Source organism: Eutrigla gurnardus (assembly GCF_963514095.1).
Source record: "Eutrigla gurnardus genome assembly, chromosome: 12".
Taxonomy (NCBI): domain Eukaryota; kingdom Metazoa; phylum Chordata; class Actinopteri; order Perciformes; family Triglidae; genus Eutrigla; species Eutrigla gurnardus.
Genome location: NC_139926.1, coordinates 16,602,194 through 16,627,838, shown reverse-complemented (window position 1 = coordinate 16,627,838; position 25,645 = coordinate 16,602,194). Strand labels below are relative to the sequence as shown.

General features: G+C 40.9%; 2 protein-coding genes across 2 annotated transcripts; one reads left to right on the top strand and one right to left on the bottom strand.

Moving 5' to 3' along the window:
* The first annotated feature begins 656 nt into the window (after positions 1–656).
* Positions 657–21,691, top strand: slc4a10b (solute carrier family 4 member 10b). Its single transcript, XM_084023068.1, has 26 exons — positions 657–858; positions 1,858–1,899; positions 5,832–5,913; positions 7,362–7,514; positions 7,612–7,750; positions 8,519–8,679; positions 8,864–9,049; positions 10,061–10,149; positions 11,759–11,916; positions 12,035–12,122; positions 12,784–12,930; positions 13,029–13,132; positions 13,871–14,045; positions 14,690–14,823; positions 15,116–15,361; positions 15,502–15,607; positions 15,989–16,150; positions 16,326–16,439; positions 16,526–16,687; positions 16,773–17,024; positions 17,144–17,212; positions 18,585–18,758; positions 19,064–19,183; positions 19,284–19,348; positions 19,446–19,555; positions 20,836–21,691. The coding sequence occupies exons 1-25, from the start codon at positions 811–813 to the stop codon at positions 19,519–19,521; spliced, it is 3,252 nt and encodes a 1,083-aa protein (XP_083879194.1). The 5' UTR covers positions 657–810; the 3' UTR covers positions 19,522–19,555; positions 20,836–21,691.
* Positions 21,692–23,525: 1,834 nt separating this feature from the next.
* Positions 23,526–25,415, bottom strand: gcgb (glucagon b). The gene is made up of 4 exons (XM_084023766.1): positions 24,945–25,415; positions 24,738–24,840; positions 24,143–24,298; positions 23,526–23,982 (listed from the first exon to the last, which is right to left on the bottom strand). Exons 2-4 carry the CDS (start codon positions 24,830–24,832, stop codon positions 23,862–23,864), a joined length of 372 nt encoding a protein of 123 aa, XP_083879892.1. The 5' UTR covers positions 24,833–24,840; positions 24,945–25,415; the 3' UTR covers positions 23,526–23,861.
* Between the last annotated feature and the right edge of the window lie 230 nt (positions 25,416–25,645).

Sequence of the window (25,645 nt, the reverse complement as noted above, 5' to 3'; positions counted from 1 at the left end):
GAGTGTAATCTAGTCTGACAAATAGCACTACAGGAGGGAAATATGTATTTTTGATGTTGGAGTGAACCTTCCCTTTAAAAAGGTGATAATTTCAGGGGTCAAAAGTTGAAGGGGACCAGCGTCATCTAAAAGGGGATCAGAGACATTTAGTATGCATCTGGGATCCTGTTATTGTAAATCATGTTCTTGCTCCACCATAACATCCCAAAATAATAATAATTATTGTTATTATTGAATCTCTTCGTATCTGATTAGTTTCTGCTTTTGCATTTACTATAATGTTCTTCATTATCAACCAGTTATAAATCTGCTTTACATCATAAGTTCAGTGAAAGGATGTTTGAGGAGATTCAGGAAAACATCTGTCTCAGACGAAACATTTTATGGGACAGATATGTTCTAATAAATCACTTTGAAAATAGCATTAAAATGTGCAATTTGAATGATTTTATGTCTTTTTTTTAAATGTATTTTTGGAGTGCGAGGAAGATGTTCTTAGAGAGCTTCTGCCCACCGAGTCACTCTAATAATAATAAGACATTGCACCAGACTATCTCTGTCTGAACCAAGGCTCAACATTTAGGAGTGACGCGTCCTCCGTCAGCGTGGCAGAGATGCGCATGTTTCTATGAGCGCGAGAGCCGCGAGTCACCAGCGAGCTGCCGACCTACGGTGACGTGATCACGTGACCAGCCGCTTGGTCGCTCCGGTTCCTGCTCCACCTGCCCGGACTCTCAGCGGCGGAGGGTCTCTGCTGCGTCTCCCACCTCCACCGCCGACACTGCGCGCTCATACTGCCGAGGGAGCAAGATGGACTCCACGGACCAAGGCGCTCAGATAGAGCCGCTGCTGCCAACGGTAACGACAAACCTCTTGGGACAAATGTTTAGCCTGCTCGTGTCGACTTAATAATTCAGGACGCCTATTTACCCAGAGCGTAAAGTGCTATACTGTCAGAAGATTTAAGAGTTATGAAAAATGCAACCGGTTCTTCAGGTATAAAATTGTTTAAGGGGATGTGTTTTCAGGTGATAAAGCAGCAACCTGTGGAGCTCTGCAGCAGGAGTAGCTCACCTGCAAAGCTAATATATTCAATCTATTTTATGTGAGCCAACATGTGACTTGTAATATATGATGTGAAAGTTTCTTTCTGAGTTGAAACAGGAGGCTTTATTTGTCAGAATGAGGCAGTTTTACAGTAATATAGGCTAAAGGAGTGATTACAGTAAGTGATGTTCCATTACTTTGTGCTGTAGCGTTTTATAAATCTCTTTTGGGGCAGATTTACTTTTAATATAGGAAGATTCAGGCAGAGGTGACCTTAGAATAAAGTCGTGAAGTAGATTAAGGTGTAAAAATGTATGGTGGTGTGATGCTGCTCTGAGAAAGGACGTACACATGGTCGCACAGACAGAAACAAGTAGTATCTGGGGAGGGAATGGTAAATTCTACTGACATTAAAGAAGTCTCTCAGGGAATGTTCTCAGAGATGCGTGGGCCCATCACCATCGGTCTTTGCTGATCACTTTGGAGTAGATTTGTTGTCATCATCCATATGCTGTTTACATGAAAACAGATCCCCCCCCCCCCACCCATTTAGCTGAAGGTTTTAGACCGACTGAGCTTCTTTACTCTGTTAGTACTTTTAGAGCCATGTGGCTTTGGTTTCAAAATGTAAGGTCGTAACCTGGCCTTGAATGTCACTGAGCATTTAAAAAAAATAAAATAAAAAATAGCACTTCAGATTTAATCTGCAGTTGATTTGGAGCAACACATGTCTGAGTGTCTGAAAGGAAAGTGTTTTGAGTTGCTGAACCGATCCTTCTAACACTAAAGTGATGATTGTTTATCTTTCAGGTCAATTCTTTTTGTGGCTCATCAGTTGACCGTCGGAGTTTGGTGAGTTCGGATTTTCTACTACTATGAGGAACAAAGTCGAAATTAAAATCTGACATATTAAACGTTCTTTTGTGTTGCATTGAGGAAATTGATTAAAAAAAATTGAATTCTAAAGAATGGAAGAAGATGACAGACTCATTGGTGGAGCTGCAGAAACACACGTTGGAGTGACCAACTTGATATGATACGATGTGCCAATTTTATGTATAGTTTACATCACACACATATAAGGAGGGAAGAGGATAGGGATGCTGGAAATCAAGCCTTTGATGAGATGCTGATAACGCCGCTATAATCTCACCGTGGAGTGACGGGCAGCTCTCTCGATAGATGCTCAATCACAAATGACTGTTGTTTGTCACAACAGAAGGGCATTAGTGTCTATCGGGCATGGTGTGAAGCAGCACAGCAGGAGTTTGCACTGCAGAGCTCAGTTTTTAGACTGTGTTGCACTGAGTCTAAACTGATTATATCGCAGAGGACAAAGAGGGAGCGCTCATGCATTCTGAAAACTTGGAGGCTCCTTGGCTCTTGAAATATCAGGTAGGACATGCGGCACTTGTATTGAGGGAATGCTCAGATTATGTGGTGAAAAGAGGGCAAGATGTGTTTCACGGGACAGACATTTTGCAGAAAGGGACCACAATCTCTAAGTGATAAAAATGGGTGTAACATCCTGGCAAAAATACAAGTGGAAAACAGCTTTCTCGTGCTGACCACCACTGATCCATCTTGCAGCGTGGAGATGAATACACTAAGTCTGCCAAAATGAGGGCTCAAAGCTGCAAAAGATCTCAAATAGCATCTCTGGAAAAACTAAAAATAATACTAATGTGTCCTCTTACAGGATGTTAACATTTATAGCAGAAACATTTAAGGATTACAGTGTTTTATGCGCCACATGAAAGCCTGCAGAGTTAATGATATTGCTGCCACTGATGGTTCCAAAATTGCCACAGCCATCTGTAGGGATCAGATCCAAGTATGTGCCACATCCTGCAATATCACTTCAGCTGTGTCGTTTGCCAGCCCTTTACTGTACCATGGTTTTGGTTTAACATTCACCAGTAGGGTGTACTCTCTTTGGATTCCTGTTTCCTGTTTATTGATCTGATCCGGTTCTGATCACCGTGTCTTGATTAGTAGCCAACCTGTCAGCACGTTTTAGCATCATAGCATCTCTTTTTACAATTATCCCCTTTACAGGAACAGTTAATCTATCATCCATAAATTCACTTATGCAACCCAAAATCCTGAATACGCATCTCAGGATTCACTTTTGCACCTGAAACATTTTTCTCCCCAAAAGTGTTTCTTCAGCAGGTAGCATTATAATCTGTATCACTGTTGTCTTTGGAGTATCTTTTATTCATCTATTTATGAAAGTAACTTTCCACAGTTCTGTTGGGCAAGGCTCGCCATCGTTAAGTTTGTCAGTATTTTTGGTACTCAACAACAACAACAAAACCAAATAGTGCAGACTTGTAAGTTAACTGATTACACTCTCACTGCATCAACTTATTATCTTAATAAAAACAAGAATATACTTAAATGAAATGAATTGTCATGTATCACAACAATTAATATTTTAACTACAAAGAATTAATTACTTATCATTAATGACCATATGTCACGGTATTTTAGCAAACAATTAATTATTTAGATATATCTTTTCTCAGTTAACATTTCTCATGATCTCTTTTTATACATATTTTATATATTTTACATTTTAAATGTGAAAAGTGAAACACCAAACACGTAAACACTAAACACTTTAAAAACCAGAATGAGTTAAATCACAGTTGAAGTGGATTATTTCTGCTAATCAAGGTGATTTAGCAGCAACAAAATAGGTGAAATGCTCCTTTAAAATTTCACCACCATGTCTGTATTGCTTCACTCACCAGAACTAGCAATTAGCTTTACGATTAGCATAACTTTTAGCACAGTTTATCACCAACTATCTAGCAGTCCTGTTCTGTTTGCGATAACTAAACTAAAACATTTGGAAAAACTTCACACAACTCCGTTTGGTTTTATAATAAAAGTATCTGAACTTAAATAGCATTTATCATTCATTTTCTCCTCATGCTAGCTAGCAAAACAAACAGATTAGCATACGAGACTGCAATGCACCGCAACGATATTTATAACGTAACATGAATTGTCTCTAATATGTTGACAGCTCGCGACCTAATATAAGAACAACTTATCAAGACCACAACAATTTAATATGACTGGATTAATCAAGTGTTTAGAACTGTTTTATGGCATTTTATACTGGGAAATGCTTGCTGCTATTGCAATCACACCGTGTAAGCGCCCTCTACTGGAGAACACATGTAACAGCATCTCTAAACAACACATTGGGTTTATTATCCTGTGTTGCCATTGTTGCATGGAGTAATTTCTAAGTGCAGAAACTGAAACCAAACACAAAACTATTCATATTCACTACTATATGATAGATACAGATAATATAAAGGTGCTAGCCAACCCTGTCTTCTGCATTTGGCATATCTCTTAAAATACGCCTAACGTCCCCTCCACATTATCTTGTAAAGTTGCAAACATGTAAAATCATCGTGTTAATGCAGATAGACTTGGTTGGCTGAGTTTGAGTAAGAAAACAATTCATGAATTTTGAAAGATGCAGTTTGTCTCAAAGCGCTGAAAAGTGATCGACGGTTTGGTCCACATTGAATCCAGTGCATATTTAATATGGGCTAATGTGTCTGGTGAGTAACAAATATACTGTCGGTTTAATCTGAGCTGGGATGCTGATCATGGCCAGTGTATTTGTAGACAGATTATCAACATCAGCCCTGTGGTCTGTCCAGCTCATGCAGCTGTGAACAGCAGTGCCCTTCATTATCATAATGCCATGATGGTCAACTGGTGGTCAAGATGGCTCTGTGAAAAGCTGGTATCAAGCGAGCTTTATAGCGTAATCATTTGAATCTGATCACTATTTCCGGGGGACAGGATTGATTCTGCAGAGCTCTCTTGTCTTGTATGTTTGCATTCTCCATCCCAGCTGTTGCTGCATGGATTGACAGGAAATGACAGCGTCAAATTCATTTTAATCTGAAATCCAATGAGCATTATCGTTCAGCAAAAATTGTGTCACTCTAGTCCAAAGCGGAAATTTCGACACCCACTGGATCCTCATGACAATTGGTGGAAGACATTCATGGTCATGAGCTCGGATCCCATTAAAGTAATACAGCTCACTGCAAATGAAGCACCTTTAAAAGAAGTTCAATCAGGAGAGATAGGGGGAAACTAAGAAAAGTTTACAGATGACAGGTAAAGCATTAGCAGAAAGTCTCAGGTGCTTAGACTGTCTAGACGGAACTTAACCTGGCTGATGATTCTGTTGACACTGGAAGGCTCGTGACGCCGATGCAGTGATGCATCGGCGAAGACTGAGCGGTGATGGGAAGCAGCATAAATTGGAGGCAGACAGAGAGACAATGTAGGTGTGATGTAACCATCTGAGGGAAACAGCTGATGACGCGATTGACAGCCTCAGACAATGACAGTAAGGAAATGTTGAGTGGGCATGTGTGAGAGGAATGAGTGGCAGGATATATGAGGACTACACTAATGCTGGAGCTCCATTGCAAATTCAATTGTAGGTGGGCAATTTGCCATTATGAAAAGCTTTTTATTCGGCCTAAGATGCACTTTCCTCTACAAGATGAGACGAGCAATCCGTTGCAGTGGCAACGGTGCCATTCAGCGGGATAATGTGTTTGTTCATAATGCCCTCGACTCTGAGGCAAGGCCAAGTCAACAAACATTTTGTTTTAATGCTATGTTGCTGGAATAGATGCTCCCGTTGCAGCTGACATAAGATATTTTATGACTCGTGGTCGGGACTGATGTTCATCATGTTGAATGTGTGTTTGCCACTATGTGTCCAACAGAGGAATGATGACGAGGCTGTGGTGGACCGAGGTGGAACGCGGTCCCAACAGAGAACCAACTTCGGGCAGGAGGATCTCGAAGGTACCTTACTGCACTGAATGCATCTGGAAATGGAAAAACGCTTGGAGCAGGTTGCTGTAGCTTAGTCCGCCCACTCTGTCCTGAAAACGACTGCTTTCCCTTTGACAGCTTTTTCCTAGTTGAAATACAAGAGCCGAGTGGGAGGTAGAAACCGTGGGTGAGCTGAGTTCGCATCAGCAATTCACTGAAAAACACGGACAATCAAAACAACATGCAAACAGTATGATTGAGTAACTTTGGCGAACTAAAGGTCAGCAGGTTTTCCCATCTGCATCTGCAGAGACATAAGAATACACCACATTTCAGTTTTAGCGTTAGCTTTTTAGTGTTATGTTAGTATGAAGTTATTAACAAAACAGCATTTTATGTTACCTTTAGCTTTAAGGGAACTATAGTTATCTATCTAATACAGCTATAATGCAGGTAGCCTTTATATATAGCATTATACTGTACCTGTCTTTGCATATTAGATGACAACTGAACAGAACTTACTTATACCTTAACTGAAAAAATAACATTGAATCAGTACATTTATTGTTAGGTTCCTATTTGCCTTCTTTCCAGAGCTTAATAGCAAAAAGAAAGAAAATATATCTGTAATAAAAAAGTAAAATAAAAAGTGGCTTCCATCTTTGTAGTAAGTTGAATTATTGACATGTTGTCAAACACATGATAATGAGATATGTCTACCTTTGGGAAAAATACTATGTGTGTGATTTAAATAATAAATAATAGTTTTATTTTATGACAGAATACCTTAATTAATGACTTTAGTCATGCATATATGCAGTATTTTTACAGAGCACTGTATGTGCTTGTCTGAATCTTCACTGCAGTGAAGCTGAGTGGGCTGACTTATGAGTGCTCTCTCCCTCTCTCTCCCTCTCTCTCTCTCTCTCCCTCTCCCTCTCTCTCTCTCTGTCTCTCTCTCTCTCCCTCTCTCTCTCTCTCTCTCTCTCTCCCTCTCTCTCTCCCTCTCTCTCTCCCTTTCTCTGTCTCTCTCTCTCTCCCTCTCTCTCTCTCTCTCTCTCTCTCCCTCTCCCTCTCTCTCTCTCCTCTCTCTCTCTCTCTCTCTCTCTCTCTCTCTCTCCCTCTCCCTCTCTCTCTCTCCCTCTCTCTCTCTCCCTCTCTCTCTCTCTCTCCCTCTCCCTCTCTCTCTCTCCCTCTCTCTCTCTCCCTCTCTCTCTCTCCCCCTCTCTCTCTCTCTCTCTCTCTCTCTCTCTCCCTCTCTCTTGCACAAACACAACAAACACAGACACACATACATAGTTATGCAAGGCATTGGGAAGGTATGAGATCATAATGATTATCTGTGATCACACACACACACACACACACACACACACACACACACACACACACACACACACACACACACACACACACACACACACACACACACACACAGCCTGTTGAAGTCTTCTAACTACTGTGGGGTTTGTCTCCAGGACACAGGACTCTCTACATCGGGGTCCACGTCCCCTTGGGCAGTACGAGGCACCGCAGCCATCGCAGGCACCATCACCACGGAAACAAACACAGGAAAAGGAGCAGGGACCTGGCCCCCACCTTGGCAGAGGGTAGAGAGTCTCCCGTTTATGGTACTAGCTATGAAAAATTGTTCACGATGTCTCTTACTCATGATACTCAGTTGGACCTTCAGCTTGAAGCTCTCAGTGCCACCTCTTGTTTTCCCAGACACTCCCTCCCAGAGAGTCCAGTTCCTGCTGGGCACTGAGGATGATGATGAGGAGCACATTCCTCACGACCTCTTCACAGAGATGGATGAAATCTGTGTGCGGGACGGAGAGGAGACTGAGTGGAGGGAAAGTGCCAGGTACTGTTAGACTGTCATGTCATTAACGTGTATGACTTACATGTCATTACTGAAAGCTCTGAGTGAACGGATCAGTCATGCACACAGTCCCACTTATACTGATGAGAAATATAGCTGTGTACGTTTGTGTTTCCGTTACATTAAAGGTTGAGTAGGTGATTCTATTCAGAAACACTTTCTGTTATATTACTTGTAACATACTGATAGCAACGGATACAATAAATGCTCTGACATAAAAAAAAAGAAGTAAAAATGTAATCTGTGGCCGTGGCAGGACTGCAAAAACCCCGTCCAATCAAAAGAGGCCAGTGGAAATAATTGTACTTCCTGCCTGTCATAACTTACTTTCTGATTTCACTCTGCACTCTTTGGCGCTCTGGGGAAGCGGCTTCGAACAGAGGTCTGAACGAAGGGGGCGGGACTTTTCCGGTTTGCGATGCGTTCAAAGTCAAAGTCTCTGTGGTTTTTCCCAATTGACCTACTCTGCCTTTAAGTAATCACAATTCCTCGTTGTATTTTCTCAGGGGATGAACGTATTGTTACTTTGATAATTGGCGGTGTTGCTCAAGATGAGGAATTTGTTCATCGTATGATATGTTCTTCTGCTCAAATGGCAAGTCAGACATATTTTATCCACAGTGATACCCTGATGAGACGCAATAAGGAAGGGGAAGTAAATGAGTGTCGTTATTGCGGCGAGAACAGATGGCCAGCCTGTTCGCCGTCTGCCGGCCTCGTTCTTGACTGGTACTCAAACTCCTGTTGCAGGTGGCTGAAGTTTGAGGAGGATGTGGAGGACGGAGGGGAGCGATGGAGCAAACCCTACGTGGCCACGCTGTCTCTGCACAGCCTGTTTGAGCTGCGAAGCTGCATCATCAACAGCACAGTGCTGCTCGACATGAGGGCCAACACCGTTGAAGAGATTGCAGGTAAGGACGAGAGAAAACGTTTTATTGGTCATGATTACATAATTAGCTGGAATTGTACCTCTCAACGGAAAATGCTTTTGGCTTAGTTTGAAATCTAGGATATTGATGCGTTAAATTCAAGTCACTGTCCGCTGGAACCCTGAAACATGAGTCCATACAGCTTGTCCTTCTGCGTCTACCACAGACATGGTCTTGGACCACCAGGAGTTGTACTCCCCACTGGGAGATGAGCTCAGGAAGAGAGTGCGCGACACCCTGCTGAAGCAGCACCATCACCAGAACCAAAAGAAGCTGGCTAATCGCCTGCCGATTGTGCGCTCCATCGCTGACATGGGCCGACGGACGTCAGAGCTCCACCTGGACAAGAATGGTGAGAGAGAGAGAGAGAGAGAGAGGGTGGGATTCACAGCTTTGTTTTGTTTTTTTATTCTATGCTGAACGTATTTAAGAGTAGATACTTTGCAAATGTGCAATATGCGTATCTGTATCTTACATGCATATGGTCTGAACTTGCGTATGTTCCGTCTACTCTTCATTCCTGAATCTCTACACCAGCCACCATCTGCCCACCACCTGCCACAGCCCCACTGAAGTCAACAGATGCTGGTTTATACAGTATCCCCTTGCCCCTTTCCCAGCCTATACTTAAAAAAAAAACATATTGCAGAGGCGAATCTCCTCCTGATTCCTGTTGATACTGTCAACTCCAAATAGCTTGTTTTTGTTGGGTTGAAGTGGTTGAATTAAAATGAAGATAAAACAACAACAACAACAACAACAAAAAACAATGTGCAAAAGTACATTCTATAAATACGCAAATCTGTGTACTGTTGATCTTGCAGCACAAGAAGTATTTGGTTGAATTCTGGGCTAAATTAAGTACAGGACACGCTTCTAATTGGAAGCATTGCTCGCCTATATCATTGCCAACTGCGTTTTATAAACTTCAGGTTTGCCAGAATTCCACACGACCAATTTAGTAGCGCAGGACACACCGGACCGTATGTTAAACCGTTTTTTCATTTTCATGAGTAATATAATTTCACCGTGTAGCTTCAAGCTTATTTCAAAGCAACAATCTCCGATAAGCTCTGCACCATGCTTTGTGAGCGTATTAAACACTGTAATTAGTGTTAATTTTTGAGCCTGCTGTTTAATGAACCCAGAAATTAGGCCAGACCTGGCAGAAATCATGCTGACATGAGCAACAATACAAATCATGGTTTTCTCCACAAAAGTATAGTGAAAGTTTTCCCATTTGAGCCGTGTGATTTGTTTCTTGACATTATGGTATACTTGACATTTTAGTGAACGCACCAGTTGCTGAAATGTTGAAACTATCCTGTAATTTAATCTAAATTCTCCTTAATGGATTATCCAGGTCAGATGATGGCCTCCCAGTCTCATTTAGCGGGTCCAGATGGAAAAGGGGACGTCAATAGAGAGAGCACTTCTGTGGACTTCAGCAAGGTATAGTACACAGTATAGTACAGGTATAGTACACACACTGTGCAGATGTACTGTAATACATGTTGTACTGTCAATATCCAACTTTATTTTGAGGGAAATGTTGTAATATTAGGAAGAGTAACGTTGCAATTCAATGAGAATAAAGTCATAATATCTACCTGCCTCAAAGTCTGCTGTGCATGAAGTCATTATTCTGCTGACAGTTTTTCGAATTATTCTAATCTTCAAAACTGTGGAACTGTGTTTGTAATGTGCATACTAACTGCAAAACTTGCCCTTTTCATGAGTAATTCCATTTCAAACTACGTTATACATCGACTTGTCATGTCAGAGGGAAACACGCGGCAGCTAAATTTGCAAAGTAAGATTTCATATGTAGAATATTTCATCAATAACAAAATATAACACATTGTTATTGATAAAATACCTAGCAATATATAAAATGTATATATAGTATATATTATTATATAAAGCATTAGCTCCACCTCTAACAGCTGCAACAATAAAGTGCTGTCTACAGCATCAGAAATAATAATACAATATTCAAATGCATGATAGTCACACTATTTTCTGAATTATGAGTACTTTTGATACTTTATAATTTGCGTACAGTAATAATAAAATGATGCTTGTATTTTACTTGTAATTGAGGATCTTTCTATGTATTGATACGTATGTAAAGGATCTTGTATCCGTGTCAAAGGGGACTGATTTCACTTTTATCAGTTGTATTGTGGGACTGTCAGGATACTGTATAGCTGCGTATATGTGACATAAACCCATAATTCTAACTAAAAGTATGTCATATTTGATGGATATGAGCAGGATGTTCATATCAACAATGAGCAGGAGAACATTGTTGATATTTTTAATGGAAAGACCAGCTAGTAAAGGATTAGGATTATAACCACGTTAGGTATTACAACCACACACAGCAAAGACAAAGATGACATCTGAATCGAAACCTTTTGCATAATGTATAAGAGTTTAACCTTTTGTCCAGTTCAATAATCTTAATCACTGTTTACTTAAACACTAATGCAATGTGTAGATGGGTTTAAAAAGCCGCTCGAACTCCACAAAGGAACAAACATTTCAACACTTATAAAATCAAACGATTATAAAAATCAACACCTCGAACATTCCCAAGTTTTCTGTACAATAACAGAGTGTAAGGCAGTGTCACTGTGTTGTTGTGGGAGGACCAGATTACCCCAGTTTCATACTCTGGGTCAGCGTTTAGCGCTTCCAGGCATCATTTCAATTAAATTTGTCCTTTTATTATTACGCAACAGTTCAAACTAACACTCATGTTTCAATAATCTTTTGTAATAATTCTGTTGTGACACATCTGCAACTTTGTAACACCCCATAACACACACAGCCTGGACAGCTGGACTATATTTAGCCTAGGATGCTGTCAAACCATTACATTCAGGGCTTAATGTGAGGATGCACCGCAGAAATAATGACTTATTTATAGCATGTACTTTGGGACATGAGTGATCTGTTTTGCTTTCTCAAAGCATGCTCTCAGTCAAAGAAGCTTAGACTAATCTAACCGGAGAGGGTGTCGAGGCCTTTCACGTGGTATTCTGAACGCTTTCAGATAGACCTTCATTTCATGAAGAAGATCCCGGCCGGGGCCGAGGCGTGTAACGTGTTGGTGGGAGAGATGGAGTTTCTCAACAAGCCGGTGGCAGCATTTGTCCGCCTTTCCCCGGCGGTCCAGCTCAGTGGGCTGGCTGAAGTCCCCATCGCCACAAGGTGACTGCAGGCAGATATATATTATCCAACTGAACCCTTCCTGACGTTTCATAAATGCCAGTTCATTTTGATTGAGATTTGATTTGAAAATGTATTTCATCATTTTGTTTGCCTTTAGGTTTCTGTTTATTCTCTTAGGGCCCGTCGGTAGAGGGCCTCAGTATCATGAGATTGGAAGGTCCATTGCAACACTTATGACAGATGAGGTAAGAATTCACCAGAATAACACCTTGTTGCCAGGTTAGCATCCTGCAGGGGGTTTGTTTGGATTATCAACCGGATATCGAGCTCAGATCTTCGCCACTCTGTTTAAATTCACAGCTAAACAGAACTCAACAAATTCTTGAAGTGCTGGAACATTTCTCAGCATGAAACACAGCTCAGAGCTTTTATGACATGGTGCTTAGTCAGCCCTCATGTCCTCCTTTTGTCTGGGTTTTAGGCTGCCATCCATCATCACAGAGGAGCAAAAGATGTCCAAACTTTGCAATAATGAGTAGATTTGATGAGATATTATTTAAAATTTTGGAAGATTATTGTGGGGGACTTTTGCGGGGAGGAAAGAGGAGAGGGGACGACATGCAAAGGGCTGTGGGTCGGATTCATACCTGGCTGCTGCTCTTGTGAGCAGGTCTTAAGTTTGTACTGCATTTTCTGCACATATTCATACATAGTTCAATTTGTTCGATTACAGTATATCCAAATATATCCAAACAAATATCCGTGAGCGTATAAAGTATATGTATCATGAAGGATGACAAATACAGGGGGAGGGGTGGGTCTCGCATATTCAGTGCAGTATGTTCTGAGTCAGTTTGAGTCCGGATTGCAGCCTTAATTCACTTTGCCTCCTTTTATCGCCTCCAGGTTTTCCACGATGTTGCCTATAAAGCTAAAGACCGCAATGATCTGATCGCTGGGATTGATGAATTCCTCGATCAAGTGACAGTCCTGCCTCCAGGAGAGTGGGACCCATCCATACGGATAGAACCACCAAAAAATGTTCCTTCTCAGGTTAGTGGGGATTTTAGTTAGTTAGCCGGCTGCTTACGTTTCTTCTCTTTACTGTTTGTAAAGGAAATGTTACTTGCTGTGGATTGTTTGTTACACAGGAGAAGAGGAAGAAAAGTAACATTTTACCTAACGGATTAGCAGAGGGTGAAGAGGAAGAGGAGGAAGGAGGCCACGGGGGTCCAGAACTGCAGCGTACTGGAAGGTGGGGAATCACAAATGGAAATGGAAGGAAGAGACATTTTTTGTCTGATTTATGATCACCATTCGAATAGCGTTTAAAATAGACATGAAGACAAGTAGATTTTGTAAATACATAAATACATATCGACAGGAAATGCAGTACTGTGAAAGTTCAGCATGCAGCCCACTCACAACGCTCACTACTTCTCCTGCAACATCGTAATTGGGCAATTAAAGTAAAAGCATGTTTTCAGTGCTTAGAGGTGTTGATGGAAAGAATCTAATAGAAAGTACACTCATGCTGACAGAGGACACTAAATAATGCTTGGGAGGTGGAGTTTCATGCAAATAAAGAAGAAAATAAATCAAGTATTATTTGAAATAATATATTGCTTGACAGCCGTATTCCCTTATTATATGCTGCTAAAATTTACAGACCTTCTTTTAAAAAAAAAAAATCATGCCATCTGAAAAGTATTACTTTTGTTTCCTATAGCTATCCCTATATATATCTGGGTTAACTTAATCATAACGTGGTTTCCATAGAAACATCCTGCCTGTCTATTAACAGCTACTTTCCTATCATAGTTGCTTTTCACACAAAGCCACACTCAAAAGTTCAACATTGGGAAAAGAAAGCAAAAAAACAATTAAGGTGTCAGAATCAAAATGTAAATCATGTTGCTGTGTAAGAAAAATATCTATCTGTTATGCTTTTGAAAATGAAAACATGTATTAAATTTCCTTTTTCTATTTCCAGGTGGTTTGGAGGTCTCTTCCTAGACATCAAGCGCAAGACGCCCCACTACCTGTCCGACTTCACTGATGCTTGTAGTCTACAGTGTGTGGCCTCTTTCCTCTTCCTCTACTGTGCCTGCATGTCTCCTGTCATCACCTTCGGAGGACTGCTGGGCGAGGCGACAGAAGGACGCATAGTAATTACACACACTTTCCTCTAAATCAGGGGTCGGCAAACGTTTTGCATATGAAGTGTCATTTTTAAAATAGCTTCTTAATCAGTCTTATACGTCTAATTATGACACCACATTTAAAACTTGTCATTTTATTCAGAATTTTTATCCCATAATCAGCATTGCAATTACACACGAGGGCACTTTTCAAGAAGGCTGCCATCTTTAAGAAATCTTCCACAACTGAGTTGAAATTGTTAACTCTACCAACCTTACATTTACATTTACATTTAGGTCATTTAGCAGACGCTTTTGTCCAAAACTTCCACCAATGTTGTTCATCAACAAATTCTGCAAATAAAGAAAGAAGTACTAGCCAATCAGAGGCAGACTAGGGCGGGTCTTCTCCGAATCCAAATCAATCAAACTATCTTTGGTCTTCAACTCAAAAAACTCTCTCAAACTCAGACTCTCTTGTAAACTAGAGTGCCTTTGCTCTAAATCCACACAGTGTTCTGTACTAGACATTTGGTGCATTAAACCAGTGCTACCCATACACCCACCTCATCAACCACCACTACACCACTGCATTAAACCTATTGTAGCACAATATGGTAAAGATGTTTAAGGGAATCCACCAATAATCTCTGTCCGTTCTCATCCCCCAGAGTGCAATTGAGTCGCTGTTTGGAGCCTCGCTGACTGGAATAGCCTATTCCCTGTTTGCCGGGCAGCCCCTCACCATTCTGGGCAGCACAGGGCCGGTGCTTGTATTTGAAAAGATATTGTTCAAATTCTGCAAGTATGTTTTTTTTTTTTTTATCTCTTTTATCTCATTAAATTACACTGTTCATTTCATCTATACATTGCATAGTTTTTTATGATTGCATAGATCTTTATCGGCTTGCTGTTAGATCATATCCGACCTGTATGCCATTAAATGTTGTGATTGTATGAACAAAAGACCATTTCATTTCATCGTGATGACGACTTCCTCCAATCCACCACATTTCAGACAGAAAACAATCAATATATGATATGCTTTGATCTCAAATCTGTCCGACAATGATTATTCCCCTTTAATCTCCACATAGGGAGTATGGCTTGTCCTATTTGTCTCTGAGAACCTGTATTGGTCTGTGGACAGCTTTCCTCTGCATCGTGCTGGTGGCTACAGATGCCAGTTCCCTCGTTTGTTACATCACGCGTTTCACAGAGGAAGCTTTCGCCTCGCTCATCTGCATCATCTTCATCTACGAGGCCTTGGAGAAACTCATCCACCTGGGAGACCACTTCCCCTTTAACAAGAACAACAACCTGGACAAACTCACCATGTACTCGTACGTGGACACTTATTCTCACACTATATCCTGTTCAGTGTTGTAATCGCATGTATGTATTTACGTTTCTTGGAGTTACTGTAAATCCCCGACAGATGAACGATTATTCAGTCACCCAGATGTTCATGTGACCCCCACAGATGTTCATGCGTCGAGCCTTCTGACCCCACCAATGGCACCCTGAAGTTTTGGGAATTCACCAACGTCACTGCCTCAGAAATCTACTGGGAAGCACTGGAGGCCAAGGTTGTAGCCATGCTGAATTAGTAGGAAATAAAGTATAAAAAAGGTTTCATACTCACAACATAAGTGGAATATTTCACTTACACAAAGATAATAAAAAAAAGCCCTGAAAAGAATACTGTGCTTTTAGGTTTTCCCCCTTAAAGTGGCGTGCCCTCCCAGATGAACTGAATAGAGGAGATTAAGGGCATGTGGGCTGGATTATATTGGATTATTCATTGCAAATCACTATAAGGTCAAATCATTTATTTTGTACTCAGCAAGTTTTTTTTGGAAACGGATGCTCAGAAATTGTATTTGTTGAACCGGAGAGCTTGTTTGTTACTTGTGCCTTGCTAATTTCATGGTATGGTATAAACAACTCCGGCCTTCTATCTGTTGCAGGACTGTATTGAAAAGCGCGGGGAGTTTGTTGGCAGCGCCTGCGGACCCCATGGACCCTACGTTCCCGATGTCCTCTTCTGGTGCGTCATTCTCTTCTTCTCCACCGTCTTCATGTCCGCCTTCCTCAAGGAGTTCAAGTTCAGCAGTTACTTCCCCACAAAGGTGCTACACTTCACACGTTATCATCACATTGGAGTGGCTTTTCAGAGAGACTGCAGCTGCATCGCAGCATAGTGCAGTGGTGTCCTCTTGTGGTCAGTTATAGGTACTACATAATAGAAATTTGGAAAGATGAGGGTAAAATAGATGAAGCTGAATAAGGTTTTCTCTCCACCAGGTGAGATCCATCATCAGTGACTTTGCTGTTTTCTTCACCATCCTTACCATGGTCTTAGTCGACTATGCCTTAGGGGTCCCCTCTCCAAAACTGCAGGTTCCCAGTGTGTTTAAGGTAAGTTAGTCCACAAAAGAAGTAAATGCTATGTAACATTTCAAACTAAGAACAATCTTTTTATTTTTTTGGGTTATTTTTATCAGCCAACCAGAGATGATCGAGGTTGGTTCATCAACCCGCTGGGGCCTAACCCCTGGTGGACCGCGGTCATTACCGTGTTCCCGGCTTTGCTTTGTACCATCCTCATCTTCATGGACCAGCAGATCACAGCCGTCATCATAAACAGGAAGGAACACAAACTCAAGGTACTTTTCTCATCCCGGCTTGATTTCAGCTCAATGTGTTTCAACGTTTCACTTCAGCTGTATTTGCGGTGCTTTTGCCCTTCAGAAAGGCTGTGGGTACCACCTGGATCTGTTCATAGTGGGGGTGATGCTCGGCGTGTGCTCTTTGATGGGCCTGCCCTGGTTCGTAGCAGCCACCGTCCTCTCCATCAGCCACGTCAACAGCCTAAAGCTTGAGTCGGAGTGCTCGGCTCCCGGGGAGCAGCCCAAGTTCCTCGGCATCAGAGAGCAACGCTTCACCGGCCTCATGATCTTCACCCTCATGGGCTGCTCCGTCTTCATGACCTCTGTGCTGAAGGTCGCTGTGCATCCGTGTTTCTTCCAATGCTACTGAGTGTGACTTAAGTATCCTTCTTTATTTGTTCGATATGTTTCCTTGTTAGGGATTTACTGACATGTACATTTATTGTTCCTCAGTTCATTCCTATGCCTGTGTTGTATGGAGTATTCCTGTACATGGGAGCATCTTCTCTCAGAGGCATTCAGGTAAAATCATTCTTTTTCATTTCTTTTCATTTTCATAATTTCTTTTATTTTTCAGTCTTAAAGCTGAGGCATGGAAACAGTGGTCTGGACTCCCAGAGTTAAAATGATGATGATTAGTATCTTTATTACACGCTTTAGGACCTGTGCAGAATTCCCAGTTGTAAATTTGTAAAAAAAAATATGATCATTTTTAGATTATCTGCATGGCTGAGATTAGACAGACAGTTGGCCAGTGTGGTTAAATAGTAATTTTTAGATGCTCCTAGTGGGTAATCTTTGTAGACAGTTAATTCTCACCAAACCATGATAGGGGATCGCCTCCATATTGTCTGGCTGCCCAGATAAAAAGTGTTAATTGGCCTCCAGTGTGTTCCCAGCATTTACAGAACACCTGGCTGTTATTTAATTGCCCCATTACTTTCATATATAGTCTTCAGTTTGAAGTGCTTTCTATTATTGGATTTGAAAACTATATTTATATTAATACAAAACCAAAAAATCAAAGCGCTTTATTGTGCGGGTGTCCCTCTACGCTCTACACTCCAGCTTGATGCAGTTACACATCCAGCAGAAGGAGAAACTTTCAGCTTGGTGTCTGGTTGCTGTTTGATGATTTGGAGACGGCGTGTTGTCACTTTATAAAAGCTTTTTTTGTTTAAAAAGGATGCTAATCCGATTACCTCAAAATTGCCAAACAGCTGCAGAGCAAGATGATAATTCTCTGTGGGTTTGTCACATTTAGGAGGCCTTTACCATTACATGTGCATATACTGTTGTATTATGAAGATAGATAACTTCAATGGTCCCCAATCAATAGTTTTTATGATTACATTAAATGACAATGTGAAAACAATATGAAAATGTGAAAGTGGTTGCTAGCAGTGATAAACCTACAGAGAGGTGTCACCTGAATCTGGTCCTCTCAGCTTTATGGAGATTTATAGCGAATTCAGCAATTTTTTTTAGCTGTTACGCCTATGTACATTTTGGGTCACTCTCACGCCGCTCATAGATTCATATTGGGCTGCTAAAGGCAGCCGTTTTCAGTGAAAAAGCTCTAAAAACCCAGTGTACTCTATCAGCAGCAGATGGCAGACAGATACAGCTGGGCCAGCTGGTCAACATAGGGGCTAAGGAGCCAGGTATTTCCATCAGGAGTCGGTAGAGACCAAAACAGAGCTAAAAGAAAGGGAATAATTGCCTTTCTTCAGGACTCCGATACATTTATTCTGTGTCTTCTAGATATGTAAATACGTCACAGTTTGATATATGATATAATATATCAATATCGTGTCCACAACTTGTTTTGCTGCCCCCAAGTGACCAAAAAAAGAAGTTACATAAGAATTGTTTTCTTCTTTATCCTCTCCAGTTCTTTGACCGTCTGAGACTGTTCGGCATGCCAGCTAAGCATCAGCCAGACTTCATCTATCTACGACATGTACCCTTGAGGAAGGTGCACCTCTTCACCCTCATTCAGCTCACCTGTTTGGTTATGCTCTGGGTCATCAAGACCTCCAAGGCGGCCATCGTCTTTCCCATGATGGTGTGTAAACAGTCTAATTATAGAACTCGCCAGGCCATTACGCCAGCAGCATACCTTCCACCACACATGGAATCTAAGTGTGAACAGGGTGTGAAAGTAGTGCGGACACCTCCCACCAACATTGTGATTAATGTTAATGTATGTAGACCAAGTCTTTTATTTTCATTTTAAAGGTGCGATGTGTTAAATATGAATATTTTAGTTGACAAAATTCATCGTTGCTACACCGGCAGAACAGCATGCTCCTTTTTTAAGTCCTAGGGTTTTTGTGGAGTGAGATGTTTCTGTGTGTGTTCATTCTGCAGGTGTTGGCTCTGGTGTTCATCAGGAAGCTGATGGACTGTTTCTTCACCAAGAGAGAGATGAGCTGGCTGGATGACCTCATGCCAGAGAGCAAGAAGAAGAAGCTTGAGGATGCTGAAGAGGTGCTAACACAAACAACATAACTTTGCACGGACATGCTTGTCAATTGCATTTCTTCTTTTTTTTCAATATTCACAAGCATTCGTTGTATTGAACCTTCAGGAGGAGGAGCAGAGTATACTGGCAGAAGACGAGGGATTAGTGCAAGTGCCATTAGAAGAGAACAAGTAAGTTATATTTGACTTGTTTTGCGACCAAAGCATTTAAAGTGCGGCTCATTTGAATCTGTTGCATCGTGATGAGAGTCGATTGATCTTTTCACAGAGGAATACCCATCATCAACATCACAGATGAAATGTCAAAAGGTTCTTTTGGAAATACATGGTTTGCCAACAGCTAAGATGTGAGACAGATCAAGACCTCAAAACATTATGGTAAGACTTTGGGGTTTGGCATTGAATAAACAAGCTTTAAGGTAGTTTTTTTGCTAACAGAGATGAAAATACAAAATGTGTCTTTTTAGGAATTATGACTCACTTACAAATTAAAAACCTAAAAACATTTAAATCAAAGTTCAGTAATAATTGGGTCTACACTGTGTGTGGGCTTTAATAGGCTTAGGTAAACATTTCAATAAGGAAATGGTGCTCCAGTAGCATTTATCTACAAGCTTGACTGCTATGAGCTCATTCATCCTGGCTGACTTCTTGTTTTTATGGATTGTGCTTTTTATCTGCGTTAGGGCCACCAAGTCGAAATGCCACAAAGGCCAATAACATAAAGAACAAAACCAGGTTGAAATGCAAAAATAATTTATCATTTCCGAACAAAAAGAACTAAACCTGGACAAAAACAACAAAAAGGTCAGATGGGCTGGTGAAAATAAGAATAACAGGTTCTTTGGCCAACCACACAATGGGCCATCGGACCGGAGACTCTGAACTGCCTAAACTAAACTTGAAACAAACGAAAACAGTAATGCCAGCCCATCCTTCCCAACCAAAGTACGATTAAATGTAAATGAAAACTACATAAAGAAAACTATAAAATGAATCAAACCAAATCAAAACACCAGGCTGCTGCCACCAGTCTGAGAGGGAAGCGAGAGTACCAGACCAGAGAGCACAGCTCTCTTTATAAGCTGAGGCCTCATTAGGCATACATTGTGCAGCTTGGGCCTTCAATCAGCCAATCAGGGTTCAGAAACAGCCAGGCAGCCTGAGGTATGAATGGAGCAGAGAGACAGGTTAGTACAATATTAACACAAGACAAGGGATGGCATAACAATCTGTGACTGTTTTAATTCACAGACATATTTCTAGGAGATTACATCGGGCACATTCTTCTATTACTGCAGTAGAAATAAAAACGTCAAAAATTCTCCCATCATGTGTATTTAATGCACTTAGACTGTAAATGAACTGATGTTTAGTTCAGTTGTTTAGGTTTTGGGCTTTTAGATTTAAGGAATAGTTTGTTATTGTAGTAAATCTGCTCATTGACTTTCTTGTGGAGTGTTGGTGAAAAGATTGCTACAACTCTCATATTTGTAGTGTAAATATGAGCATGAGGAATGTAAACAGGGACTAGCCTCTGAGTATTCCTCCGCCGCTGCAGTCTTCTTTAGTAGCACATGCTTGGTACACATCTACTAATTATACATCTGTTTTTCTCTTTCTGGACTCTCACACCTCACTACAACGCTGGCTCACAGTGTTACACAACACTCGGGAGGATGAGGAGGAGTAAGGTGAAGAAGCTGGAGGACAGTGTCGCTTCTGCGTGTTCATAAAAAAAAATCTGTATTGTATGCTGCAGTTAATCAATCCTTCATGTTTAATCCTGTAAATCTCTGTGCGTTCTGTAAGTGAATAACTGTAATCTGATGTGTCACAAATATTCGGCCTCTTCGCGATCTCATGAAACCTTCTGTTCTCTTGTGTTGTCAAACTTCTAAAATATGGAAACGTTAAAGGTTTGTCTTGCTAAGACACCATTTTTGTTATTGGCTTAATTTGTATTTATTTAGTTTTATACTTAGAATTTAGTCATTATATTAACATATTTAACAATGCATAACATATCCTCTATCATTTATATACAGGCTCCCTCTTTAAGTCCTATAGACATTGAATGTGATATGATATTAAATATGAAGACCTAGTAAAAAATTTTAAAAGTCATTCTTGACCATAACCACATGAAAACTTTCTGAAAAGCCATACGGAAATGTGCACACATTCTTATAATGAAAAGCTTACATATACATGTAGGATGTCTGGTAATGGGATGGATCCATTTGAATCCCATATAATGATTATGATTCAGTGCTTTAATGGGATTGATCAAGGGCAATATCATCTTCAGATCCAAATGCAATAGCACTTTCTGGCAAAATGTAAATTCTATTTATATGCAAAGTTATTTATAATTATTTTGTGTACTAAAATGTTTGACACAGAATTCCTTGTATTCAGAGGCTCCCAGTATTTTTGCCTCCTGGTGTCAGTGTATTGCTTATATTGTAAATGTAAATTTGCGTCAAGTCATACGTTTAGCTAATCATTCATTAAAAAAATGTCACCATCATAAGGCTTTTAATCTGATTCTGTTACACATCAGTTGTTCGGACAATAGTGTTTGAAAAGAACTAGAGATTTTAAGAAAATTAAGAAATAATTCCTTCATTAATTTCAAGAACAGTAGGCTCATACTTGTATCATGACAAAACACCACCCGCTAGCCTTGTTTTTTGCTTTAGGTTACAATCTGCATGCATTCCCAGGACAAAGTGAGAAAAACTATTGTGTAAATTATAATCCATTGAACGTCACAATCACGTAGCGACTCTAAAAAACAGACCAGGGCTGGACTTCTAATACGAAGTAAGATGACATACTGACAAAGAACTGACTGGGATGCAGAGGAGACTGGATGAGAGAGAAACTGGATGAGGAGCAGAAGTAGCGTGGACTTTCCACCTGTACAATGCTACCATCTGGCCAAATTCAGGGTCTCGCTTCCAGGAGATGGCAAGGGACTGAGGAAGTCTGGCTCTTCGCTAAAAAAAAACACTTCCTGCGTCACCCCAAAGTCATGCCAGGAAAAGGGCAGGCAGAGCTGGCCGGCTGTCTGTCGAGTCCATTAGTCAGATCATACTGCAGCGATTGGCACTGCAGCAAATCAGGGATTGAACCCAAATGCAGACAGACGAGGAAGCTGGAGGATAAATAAAATGAGTGAAAATCAAAGGCAGGGTTCTGAAAGACAGCTGACAGGAAAACAAGAATCCACATAGCAGTGACGATGATCTGATCGAAAGATGTGCAAACTGGTTTTCAGGCAAGCAGGACTGTTAAGAGAGTCTGGGGGGCATCTAGTGGTTGTTAAAGGATGGCAGGTCCGGGAGTGAGAGAAGGGTACGTGGTCTAGGGGAGCAGGAGAACCAGGCAGAACAATAAAGACTACACGGTTCTGTTCTGTATAATTTGTGCATTAAATTCTGCATTAGTAGAGCATGTTTTGTGTTGTTATCATAAAGTGTTACAGAAAGCTGTTCACCTTGCTTGAGCAGTCACCACAAAGCCTTGCATTGTAGTCTCAAAGAGGATTATTCAGGCTTGGATCGCAGCTGATTAGGTAAGTGCACATGCTTGATCACACATTGCATTGACGTAATACCTGCATCCAGACGTCCTGTGTCATTAATGCGAGGACATATGTCCAGCCGTCAGAGATTTGGCCTACAAATAGACTGAGGTGGGCAGAGGTTCCTGCAACCAGCAGCTGCTTTGATGTGGATGACAGCTTAGAGAGGTGGCACATCCCAAAGCATGTCAAGAGCTGCCGGCTCATGTGGATTCTTGTCTCGGCAGCGGGAGGAACTGAGGAGGAACCGAGCGTCGACCCCAGTCACTGTTCAGTCTGAGCTCACTGACGTGATTTGGCGTTTAGCGTGGCCCTCTCCGGCGTGCTGTCAGAGCAGCACCGGGAGATCCTCCTCCAGTGAACAGCTGACAGGTGACACACATCATCCTGTTACCTGGCGGAAATCCCACAGCACATCCCTCCCCGGGGAGTGACGTCTGTATTGATTTGTTTTTTGTCCTGCCTCCACAAACAGACGCTGTCAAACGTTGACACCGGTGTCGACAACAGCTTTTATATTGTCATTTAACGATCGACTGCGTGGCAAATGTTTCCTTTGAAGATCCTTTTGATTGAAGATTTAAAGTGATATTCTTTGTGGACATTCCCAGGTGGATCGTGGACGTACACACTGAGGTGGAGATCCTTGTCAAACCAATATTTCAAATTAAATAATGACATTTCTTTAAAGAGGGAACTCATGGATTGTTCACATTTCTTTATTTAAAACTAAACATGACATTTATCTGAATAATATGAAAAGGTATCGAGAATATCTACAGATTGAATTATTGTTGTTGCAGTTCATTGTAACACATATTCAAATTGATGTGATCTGAGAAGGAAGATGACAAATTAATCAGGGTGTGGATGCTTGATTAAAAAAAAAAGAAAAAAAGTCACACGGCATTCATGATTGAGACACATTTCAAACATACCGTGACTTGTTGCATGTTGACAACATTTCTCACTGAAGGCTGACAGAACTTTGTATGAGGGGAATTTAATAGCATGAGCAGGAAAAAAAAACAACATATAATAGCACAGAGTCAGTGTGAATCATTGCATTATTTAGGGCGCTATTGGTTGAGTTCACTCTCTTCTGCCTCGGCCAGCCTTCAGCCAGGACACAAACTCCTTGACCGCCTGGTCCTGCAGGTAGGAGCTCACATCACTGGTGTAGGTGCCATCTGCATGGCGTCTAAATAGGCTCCTGTATAGACAAACAGTCACGATAACTGCACATCACTTTGTTTATTCATACAGCAATCTACACCATTAATACAATTAAAATGTAAAACAGAGCTTTATTTAGTATCTCTCATATTATAACACCAGGTTGAAGTGAAGCAGCAAGAAAAGTCCACACTCACCCGTTCCTTTTTGAGTTTTTTAGCCACTGGACAAAGTCTTGTGCTCTTCTTGTCTCCAGATATTTACTGTAGTCGTTGGAAAACGTTCCCTCCGAATGTCTTTTCATGTTTGGGAGCTCAATGGGTTCAGCCAACAGGGAGTTCTCAGCCAATAGCCTAGAAAGGGTGAAATGATTCAATGAAGCTTTAACTGACACTACCCCATCTCAAACTGGCAATACATTGCAAATAACACTCCAAAGGAAGCGATAAAATACATGAAACATACAAACAAATCACAACAAATCATACAAATCATCTCACATAAAAAATGATGTTAAAAAATTTAGACTTTCACCATTGAGAATTACAATTGACACAATTTATACATACAAACAAAAACACAAAAAGAAAAAGGAAAGTAATGGTTGCTATTCTGCACTCAGAGGCATATTCTAAGTATCAGAGCTATTTGAGTCTGGCTGTTGCTTCAAAAGATTTGCTGCATTCTTTGCAGCTCAGGAGGGGATTCAACAAATATTCTCATGGTGAGACCTTGGTAATCCTCCTGGCAAAGGGGTCAATGTCAAGGAGATAAGACGAGAGCTGATCTTACATGGGGTTTTGGTCTGTGTCCTGGTCAGGCATCTGCCAGCTGCTTTGGATCACGATAAGGAGCAGGACTCCGGCCAAAGAGTGAGCGCTTTTCATTGTTTGAGCTACAGAAAGATGAGCAGAGAAAGTGACTGTGAGAATATTTCAATACAGATATGAAAACATGTAGATGTTTTAAAGGATGAAGGTATGAAAAATAAAATCTCACCTGTGTTCCTTTCTGTCGAGCGTCCGAGAGAAGGATTTTAAAGTGCGTTGATTGGTGCCCTTCTTCTCTCTGAAGCGGTCTCATGGTCCCCTCTTGATCTGCTCAGGCTTTTATAGCGACGCTGAGGAGCATTCTCCCAGGTGACTCCCCCGTCACTGAAATCTCCGCATATCCTCCGTTACTCTCAACCCATTAGTCAGCTTCCGTTTCAGTCCACTGAATGTATTTGACTTTGTTTAAAGAAAAAAAAAGTAGAGGTGGTAAAAGCAGTCAAACATGACCTCCAACCTGACAAATAAATACTGACAAATACAGGCACCCATCTGTTGAAATAACGGTCCCTCTGTGTCACGGAGCAAAAATGTTAGATTTTGTTTTAATCGTGTACATAAAAAATAAAACTCTTTTCACCCTGCATTACTGAGGTAAGCTGCACAACTTTATGTTAAATATTTCTTATTTTTGTGACCATTCATAGAAACAAACTAAACATGTTGGGTTAGGATTAATATGCATATTTAAGCTACCTAATTCTTTTAAGTATATTCCATTTATGCAAAATAATTGTGTAGAATAATGAAAATCATGACATATTAAAAAGTTATATTGAAAAACAATGTTTATTCATTAGAACATGACTGCAACACAAATCACAACACTCCCACGACAAATCAGTGCAGTGCAATTTCTCTATTGTATGA

Excerpts from the sequence above, each read along its gene's own strand:
- slc4a10b (XM_084023068.1), top strand. The coding sequence starts at position 811 with ATGGACTCCACGGACCAAGGCGCTCAGATAGAGCCGCTGCTGCCAACG. Across the intron at positions 15,362-15,501 it reads GACAAACTCACCATGTACTC|ATGTTCATGCGTCGAGCCTT; the intron begins GTACGTGGACAC and ends TGACCCCCACAG. Across the intron at positions 18,759-19,063 it reads CCATCGTCTTTCCCATGATG|GTGTTGGCTCTGGTGTTCAT; the intron begins GTGTGTAAACAG and ends TTCATTCTGCAG.
- gcgb (XM_084023766.1), bottom strand. The coding sequence starts at position 24,832 with ATGAAAAGCGCTCACTCTTTGGCCGGAGTCCTGCTCCTTATCGTGATC. Across the intron at positions 24,299-24,737 it reads GACACAGACCAAAACCCCAT|GCTATTGGCTGAGAACTCCC; the intron begins GTAAGATCAGCT and ends CACCCTTTCTAG. Across the intron at positions 23,983-24,142 it reads AAAAACTCAAAAAGGAACGG|GAGCCTATTTAGACGCCATG; the intron begins GTGAGTGTGGAC and ends TTGTCTATACAG.